This window comes from Neovison vison, chromosome 10 (genome assembly GCF_020171115.1).
Source record: "Neovison vison isolate M4711 chromosome 10, ASM_NN_V1, whole genome shotgun sequence".
Lineage (NCBI taxonomy): Eukaryota > Metazoa > Chordata > Mammalia > Carnivora > Mustelidae > Neogale > Neogale vison.
In genome coordinates, this window is record NC_058100.1 from 40,726,759 (window position 1) to 40,736,038 (window position 9,280).

The 9,280-nt window shown below is 55.4% G+C and overlaps 1 protein-coding gene across 1 annotated transcript in view; it reads left to right on the forward strand.

Moving 5' to 3' along the window:
• Positions 1-4,436, forward strand: part of DESI2 (desumoylating isopeptidase 2) — a 43,195-nt gene extending 38,759 nt beyond the window's left edge. Inside the window, exon 5 of the mRNA XM_044267062.1 lies at positions 1,045-4,436. Within this exon, the coding sequence (XP_044122997.1) occupies positions 1,045-1,278 (234 nt within the window). The 3' untranslated portion in view covers positions 1,279-4,436. The remainder of the gene's footprint in view (positions 1-1,044) is intronic.
• The last annotated feature ends 4,844 nt before the right edge of the window (positions 4,437-9,280 follow it).

The window sequence follows — 9,280 nt, forward strand, 5'->3', positions numbered from 1 at the left end:
AGAGCAGGAGCAGAGGGGCAGAGGGAGAGGGAGAAGCAGACTCAGTCCCCACTGAGCTGGGAGCCTGACGTGGGGCTTAATCCCAGGACCCCGAGATCATGACCCGTGCTGAAGGCAGCCGCTTCACTAACCGAGCCACCCAGGCGCCTCTCCCAGATAACTTTGAGTACCTTCTCTCTGTGCTGCCTGGCGGGTGACCGAATTTGGTCCGAACGATGCCACCACTTCCCTAAGTGAGACTTGCCCTGTGCTTAAGTCAGACACGTTGTATGTAAGGGAAAGTAACGTTTGTCAGGTAAGGCTACCCCTTCAGAGAGAGGAGTTACCTTGCTTAATTAAAGGTCCTGGTTTGTTTATGTTTTAGTGATTTTGGGACTATGATAGTTTGACATCTTTTCCGGAGTCACCAGCTAAGACAAGATGTCCGGATCCTAGCCTGTGACTGTGACGTGACTGGAGGCGAAACTGCCAGGAGGACAGGGCAGGGGACGGGGCGGGGGGGTGGGGGGGCTCGGGAAGCCCAGCATTGCCTGCGGACAGGCAGGAGCGTTAGGAAAGAGTCAAGTTCGCTGTGGCAGACCCGATTCTCGCTCTCTGAGATAGGTGGCCCGTGGCTTGTGGCTCCGGAGTCCTAAAGACAGGGTCAGGGCAGGAAGTGGGCAGAGAGCCACACACCATCAGCCAGAGGGACCATTCTGGCCTCGTCCTGGGCACGGCCCCGCTCCTGCCCCGCACTCCCGAAGCCAGGGCTGCGTCTGGGGAGATGGGCTTTCTCAGCTGATGCGAGTGCTTTGGGAGAAGTGGGACAGGGACAGAAGTCCACGGGGTAGAGAGAGACGCAGAAAGCGAGCTCCTCGAACAAGCCTCCGTAGAAAGGGGGGATGGGGCTGCCGGGAGGGCCCAGGCTCCCAAGGCAGGTGCCGTGTGTCCCCGGAGGCCCGGGTGCAAGGTTTCCGGGGCACCCCCTGCCTCCCCCACTCCCTGGCACCGGGCCAGGCCCACGTCATCCTTCTCACCTAACCCGACACCCTTTGTCGTCCGCAGATCCTCTGCGGGAAAGAGATCCCTCGCTGGATCAACCGACTGGCCTACTTCAGCTCCTGCATTCCCTTCCTACAGAGTTGCCTCCCCAAGGAGTGGCTCACGCCCGCGGCCCTGCAGTCCAGCGTCAGCCAGGAGCTGCAGGACGAACTGGAGGAGGCCGAGGACGCCGCCGCGTCCGCCTCCGTGGCCAGCGCCGCGGCCGGCCCCAGGCCCGGGCGCCACACCAAACTCTAAGCGTCTCCAAAGCCCCCCCCCAAGAGCTGTCTCGGACAGGGGACGGTCAGCTAGAGAAAAGTACAAGAGCACGCGTCCTCTGGACATTCTGTATGCAAAGATGGCTCTCCCCCCCCCATCCCAGGTTTTCAGCTCAGGATTATATTTGTAATCAAAAGAATCACTCGGCGCAGGAGGGAGAACTTTGTATGAAGCCGCCCTCTGGTTTTTTTTACCCACTTGTAAATTTGGATTTCCTTCTGTTTTATACGAGCTCTGTTCAGTTATGTTTACAGTATTTTGTATCGCTGTTTACAAATCGTGCATGGACTCCTGCCACCGTGGAAGAAGGAAGCATTCGCGGCCCCAGCGGGCGAGGCGGGCCAGCTCTGTAGCCTCCTGGCGGCGGCTGGAGCTGCGGTGGGGCCCCCAGGCACGCGACAGGTCCTAGAGCAGCCAGAGTCACCGTCCCCTGCTTACGAATGGTCTTTTAGGTTCGTGTCTGGTTTGTCCATGTTCGGGATGCAGAGGGGAAGGAACACCCGGGGCTGAGGGCGGTGGCTCGCAGCCCCACAAGGGAGCGCGGTCCCCAGGCAGATCCAGGCCAGGGAGGTGGGGGGGGGGCGCGGTTGCGTCCCAAATACTGGTCCAGCTCAGCAGGCGGGCCCCTTCCCGTGTCCGTCCTGCTCAGACACCTCGGATTCTGTCGTTAAGTTCGTTTTCGTTGAAGATTCCCTTGCTGGTCACTGAGGAGTATTTTTGCACACGCGCTGGGGGCCTCACCTTCATTTTCGTACATCCACTACCCTCCCCGCCCCGGGCTGCGACGACGGGGGGGAAGGTCCAAGCGACAGCCTTCTGAGTAGCCGTGAGGGGACGTGCAGCTGCTTTCTTACTGGTCGGGCCGCCTGTTACACGAGACCTTGAGAACCGGGGGCTGAAGTGACACTGTCCAGCCAGCGACTCCGCCGTCCCGCGGTCTTACGCGTCGGAGGCCGCGGCTCGTGATGGGAGTCGTGTCCCCTCATCATAGGAAACCGAGTCTCGTTGACTTCTTGTTGGAAGATATTCGTGTGTCTTAAAAGTCATCTTTTTCTGTTCTCTCAGATGTGTCTCTTACAGAACCTGCTCTGAGGGAGAACTTGGCTGCCGCGGACGAGTCCTCATTAGCAAGGATTCGGTGTGCGCAGGCTGCTTCCCGTTTGACCCCTGGACGTAAGAGCCAAGTCATTACGTGTCAGATTCAATTTTTCTGCCTTAAGAATGAATGTCCTACATAGAATATTGGATGCGGCGTAGAAGTTAATCCGAGGCAGTGACTTCAGCTCTGTCGAGACGGTTAGTTTCAAAGGCACCTGCTCTCACGCAGACTTCTCGATTGGGTTGTTTGCTGGAGCGCTTTGTGAGGATCCATACCTTTCAGTAAAGGACATTTTTAACTTTTCCATTCAGCTGATTTTGATTCATTTTTACCAACTGAAGCACACGCTGTTCCTAGGGAAACCAAACCTTGGGTTAGAAGCTTTGACCTGAGGAAAATGAAGCCACTTAACCTAACTTACGCTTCTGACTGTTCCGTTCTGGAGAGGAAAGCCTCGGCCATTCTGCCGTTGGTTCTTCAGAGGGTGCAGAGCGCTGGTTTCAGAGACGCGGCCGGAGGAGGGAAGGAGTATATGGTCTCTGTGAGAAGCGGACTCGGTTCAGGCCTCAAAAGGAGATTTAGAATCAAACACTAAGACTCTGGCCAGGTGTGTGTTCCCTCAGAGGAGAGCCCTAGCGCCAGAAGCCAGGGGAGTGGAAAGTGTCGGAGGCAGTTTGCTTGGGATTTTTTTAAATACGGTGGTGGGTGACGGTTGTTTCCTGTCCATTCCGGTGGACGTGATTTTAGTCTGCGCTGCTGCCCCGCATGAAGGAGTGGCCGCCCATTAGACCGCTCTAGAACGCCAGGGACATCCCGTCAGTGCTTAGCCGGAGCCCAGCGCCTCGCGCACAAATGATTTCTCCATCGTCCTGTTGTATTTACTTTCATCTGCGGCATTTGGGGTGAAAAATAGCGTGAAGGGGCCTGGTAGAAATAAATACAGGCCTGAGGCTGCTCCTCATAGTAGCAGTCAGCAGCCAAAATCCTGGGTGCGAGATTGCTTGCCGTCCAGTGGTACTTGAGGTTGAAAAAGAAAGAAACGTCTTTACTTTGGAAACTCTCATTTAAACCAGTTCCCCTCTGTAGTTCAAAGTTGCGGTTGGACTTAACGGACTAGCACTTAACCAGCTCTTCCTTGTCCCTTGTTCTCGGCCTGTTCAGAAAAATCCGTGTCCATTAGGGTACGTGTGACGTGGCGGAGTCAGAGATGCTCTTTGTAGTGGGAACCAAGCGAAACACATTTCTCACGGTGGGTTGGGCCGTGACAGACTGTGGGGGGGTCAGAGCTGCTGGTTTCTGTTGGTTTTCAGTGCCCTTGCTTGGGTCGGTCGGTTCGTTTTGTCAGCCCGAAGAAGGGGGCATCGGCTTTGGAAAGGGGCCTCTGGAAGTGCAGGAGGAGGCGCGGAGAGAGGCTCCGGCGGAGGCCTGCCCCCAGCCGGCCGCCGCTCTGACCCCGGCAGTAGCGCCCAGCTCCCTTCACCAGCATCTGTACAGAGCAGGGAGGCCCGGGGTTCGCCGACGGGCGCCTTCGTGTGTGCCAGAAGAGTCCTCGCTGCACGCGCTGCGGGACTCCGTGTCCGTGGCTTCTCTCCCTCGCGAAACGGGTAGAAACACACTCACTGCTTCAGGGCTCGAATCTGTGTTGTCTTCTTATGGCTCCGTTTCTGCAAGATTCTCGGTCGTTTCGGTCCGTGCTGTATCTCCTTTGGGTTTTGTTCCGCCAGCTGGCCACGCTGCCGCAGCGTCCCCTTCCCTTCCGTTCGGTCTTAGGGTGCGGCTCAGTCATCAGACTCGCCTTGTCTCCGCAGTCCATACACATCTTCACTGTTCGAGAGGTGTTACAGCTGTTAAAGAATCTTCATGAACCTGAAGATCATTTCTTGTGAAGTTGAATGCAAATGTACGGTCATTCATAGTGTTTATATATATAAAAAAAAAATACCAGGAATTTCACTTTTGCTACCTTGATATAGCATTGGGCTATCATGTTAACAACATTGAAATACATCAATTTATTAAAAAATACTTTTATAAGAAATGTTTCCTGGTGCTTTCTGACGACAGCTGTGGTGCGGAGGGCGGTGACTCTTAAAACCCCAGGCTCCCATCTGCTCTGCGGATGCGGTCGGCCCTCTGGCCAACCCACGCACTGACTCACGTGCTTGCCCTCAAGCCCAAGTCCACTGGCCAAGTCCTTGGCTCCCAGAGAACACGGCCACACTCCTCACAGCGGCAGCGGGTGTCAGCGCCCTGGCTCCCGGGCCATGGGAGCAGGCTGGGAGGGGAGACACGTCCTCTCTGCTCTGCGCCCAGAGCGCAGGGGGGTGGCCCGCAGAGGAAGAGCCCCCGCTGCACACGCGGGCTCCCTGTTCCCCGTAAACCTGCTCCGCTTCTGTCCAGCGCATTCAGCACGGCCCTGCCCTTCTCCGCTGGCTTTTTTGTACCTAGCCGAGTAGCATGTCCCTCCAGTAACTCAAAAACTCTTAAATTAAGTACTGTTAAATAACTGCTGGCAGCCCCCTCCCTGCTAAAAAGGAATGACGGGCAGGCATGTGCTCTCCCCTCAAGCACGGGGACCGAAGGGAACCTCCCCCCCCCGCCCCCCAGTGCCCCATCTGAGTAGGTTCCGAACAGCCTCCAACAAGTTGGTCCCAAACTCAGATCTGGTCAAGCAGCTGGTCTTGCCCACAGAGAAGATGCCGAGTACACGGAGAGACAATAGCTTCTTTTCCTCGTTACCCTCCCCAAGTTCTCACCACCCAGACCCTGACCTTGTTCTGAGTTTGCGGAAATCTGTGCTAATAAAGATGAATGGCTTCGGCTGTACTTCCAAGAGGTAACTTGGATGCAGGCAGCTACCCATTTCCTTACAGATTCTGAGCCCAGAGAACTGCTGAGCCCTCTCAGACTCCTACCTCTCCCCCAAAAAGAACATCCTCCCCAAGAAGATCGCACCTTGACCCTACCCTAGGCAGTGGACATGGTCTCCTTCTTCTCAACGCCAAGGAGGAGAGCTAACGGGAGTTAAGAAGGGCCTTCTCCCAACTTGGTCGTGCAGGCATTCTTTTCCAGAGGCTGGACGGGCGTGCCTGTACCCTGCAGCCATGTCCCGATGGGGAGGTCTCTGCAGCCCCAATCTGGAACGTTCCATTCCCATGCTGTTGAGCACAGTAGAGCCCTCTACCCGGAGCTCCTCTGTGACCCCTTCATTCGGGAGCAGTTGCCTGTTTCCACCAAACACTTCTGGCTACTCAGCCGGCCCAGCTAGGGGAGCCAGTGGCTACCACACTAGCGTCCTCACCCCCTAACCCCCAGCGATCGGTGGGAGCTAGTGCCTGAGCAACCTTCAGATGCTCCAGAAGCTGCCGCCATACAGAGGGAGCCCAACAGGCTGGCCTAGCTTTGCGGACAGGTGGAATATGGTCAGCAAAGCCGGAAGCCAGACCCCTCGGGTGGAGGGGGTTACGACCCGCTCTGCTGGCTCTCTGGGAAAGGGATATGCACTGGGCAGGGCAGCAAAAAATTAGACAAGGAGAAGTTACTCTGTCCGCCCAGGGCCCTGTCTATGTGATTAGCCACCCAAATGGGGACTGGGGTTTTGGGGTCACCAAACCGAAGCAAGAAAGACTAAGGAAAGCAGGGCTACCAGACTCGGCCCTAATCAAAGGCAGAAGGACCCTCCAGCCTCCTGCTCCCCCCACCCCAACCAGGGTCAGCAAGTGGGTGCCATGGAGAGGCCCTCACAGAGGCCCCTGGTGGGCAGCCGACAATCCACAGAAGACCAGCATCTCTGCAAAAAAAGTCACTTTGGGGGCACCTGGGTGGCTCAATGGGTTGGGCCTCTGCCTTCCGCTCTGGTCATGATCTCAGGGTCCTGGGATCGAACCCTGCATCGGGCTCTCTGCTCAGCAAGGAGCCTGCTTTCCTCTCTCTCTCTCTCTGCCTGCCTCTCTGCCTACTTGTGATCTCTGTCTGTCAAATGAATAAACAAAGTCTTAAAAAAAAAAAAAAAAAGTCACTTTGCATCTGTCAGTGGATTTTGTAGACCAGACAAAAGAGAAAAGGGAAATGGTGTTACTGTAGCCCTGCTGTGTGCACCTCCCGTCTGTGCGATCTGTGCAGGACCCGGTCCTCTGCACCACTGACTGTACCGAGCCTGCCCGGCCACTTGGGCCCCTCCCACTGGGACTCCCAGTCTGCAGCAGGCAAGCGCCCCAATACCCTCCACTTCTTCACATGTCTGCTGCCCTCTGCTTCCTCTGGAGCCCAGCTGTCCCCTGCAGGTGCGTACCCCCAGCCTGTGTCCCTCCCCGCCCCCCCCACCTGTCATTGCTGCTTCCAACACTTCCGCCTCCTCCCTCCCAAACCACCAGCTCCGCACCGCTGGTGTCACGGTATTATGCAAGATTCCCAAACCACCAGCTCCGCTGAGCCCGTGTTCCCTGGTGACCCTCGGTGCTGCCGTTGCTCTCCCTCCTCCTGCCTACCTTCCCCTCCACCAGTCCTCACCACTTGTCCTCATTCATTTGCGGGGACTCCAGTCACACAGATGTCCCGTCCTGTACCCTGGCCCTGTGTTTCTCCCCCCGGTCTCTGCTGCCACGGGGGTGGGACAGTGCCTCCTGCAAGACAGTCCACGGTCATTGCCACGTCAAAGGTTCCCACACATCTTGCCCCCAGGGGGTAGGCGGTGGTTCCCTGGTTGAGAACCAGGGTCAAGGTCTCTGCCCCACTTCCACCGGGCACTCCAACCTTGACCGTGTCCCCACCGCGACTGACCCTCTTCTAAATCTTTGCCTTGAGCATCTCTGCCCACCGGCCCGCACGGCTCTGATGCTCCAGATAACACCGTACCCCCTGTCACTTCAGATGTCCCCCGTGTCCTCACACACGTCAGCTGAGACCCTCCCTGTGTGCTTCCTCCAACAGAGACAGCGGAGGCAGCTGCCCCTGTATTACGAAACCCAGTGCTCCCTCCTCTGTGCGTCTCCTTTACTTTCACACAGAACGTCCACGTCCCACACATCTGGTCACCCCGTGTAGGGGGAAGGTCCCCACCCAGGCAATTCTGTGTGACGCCAGTGGGATGTCCAGTGATTTAACTCTGCTGCGATGCTGTGGTCTACGTGAGGGTAGTGTCAGCCCCCAGGTCAGGGCTCAGGTGCCGGTCACAAGTAGTAGCTCCCAGGTGACCACAACCTCTGTCTGACTCGGCGACCGATCACAGGTTCCCTTTCTTAAGTCCAGCTGATTTGCTGGAGCAGCTGACAGAACTCAGGGAAACATTTACCTAGATTTACCGTTGACTAAAGGACATGATAAAGAACGAGATGAACAGCCAGATGAGGAGATACATAGGGCGAATCTGGGAGGGTCCCGAGTGCAGGAAATCTGCCCCCGTGGAGCTGGAATGTGTCACCCTCTCGCCCGTGGAAGTATCCACACGCACCCCGACCCCCACCCAGAGGCTCTCCCAACCCTGTGCCATCGGGATTTCTACGGAGGATTCTTCAAGCAGGCAGGACCGATCACCACCTCCATTTTCAGCCCCTGCCCCTCTCTGGGTAAGTGGGGGTGAGGAGGGCTGCGAATTCCAAGCTTCTAATCATGGCTTGGCCTTTCAGCCGACCCGCCCCCGTCCGGGAGCCCACCCAGAGAGAGTCACCTCGGGAGAACGGGAGTTGCTCCTCATGCTGTCACCACGTAGGACGGACCGGGGTTTCAGGCGCCCGTGTCGGGAACCAGGGGCAAAGCCCTCTGTATCTGTCTTCTATTACCTCACAACCTCCAATTTCCCAATCTACAAACTCACCTGAATTTGTAATCGGAGTCATTGTTCCTGTCCCAATGGGAGAAGGTCTGTTCCTGACTGTTTCCAAAGACCAGTCCCTCCCTTGCCACTGGATCCTGGGCTCCCCCATCTGCCAGGCACTTGCCCCAACACGTACCCCCCACCTTCTCCCCCCATCCTGAGCTCTGTCCTCATCATCTGTTTGCTTTTCTTTATGGTTTTTACACCCACATATTCATCCCTAGACGGCATGTCCTTTGGTTTTACTTACTTGAAAACGTTATACAAATGGAATCCCACTGTGAATGTTTTCCTGTGATTTTTTTAAATTCCATCTATTTTTTTGAATTCGTGCACATGAGTACGTGTAGTGATACTTCATTCATTTTCATTGCTGTATAGTATTCTGTCATACAAATATACCACAATTTTATTGAATGATTCGACTTTTTTTTTTAAGATTTTATTTATTTATTTATTTGACAGAGATCACAAGTAGGCAGAGAGAGAGAGATGGGGGAAGCTGGCTCCCCACTGAGCAGAGAGCCCGATGTGGGGCTCGATCCCAGGACCCTGGGATTATGACCTGAGCCGAAGGCAGAGGCTTTAACCCACTGAGCCACCCAGGTGCCCTTATCAAGTCGACTCTTAATGGATATCTGGGGCATTTCCGGTTTACTGCCCTAAGAGCGATGCTTCTGTGACTTATTACAATGCATGTCTCCTGCTGCTTGTGGAGAGATGTCTCCCTGAAGGGAATGGCAAGGCTGTAGGGAGTGTTCCTGCCCAACTTGATTCATGTAGAAGAAACAAGGCCATCTTCTTCTTATCCTTTTATTAAATAAAATCCTCTCTCCGCCTGCTAACCAAACAGAGCTCCATAGCCTAGCTATTTTCTAATCATGTTATATAATGAAATTTCAGATCCTGGCCTTTTAAAAAAAATTTTTTTTTTAATTATTAACTGAAGGAGTCAAAGAGGTGAGAACGGTATCGTATGCCCACACGGCCGCCAGGAAGGAAATCACTCGAGGCACAAAAGCAGTACAAAGAGTCCGAGTGGCGTGTTTGGAAGAAGGTTCTGCAGCAGG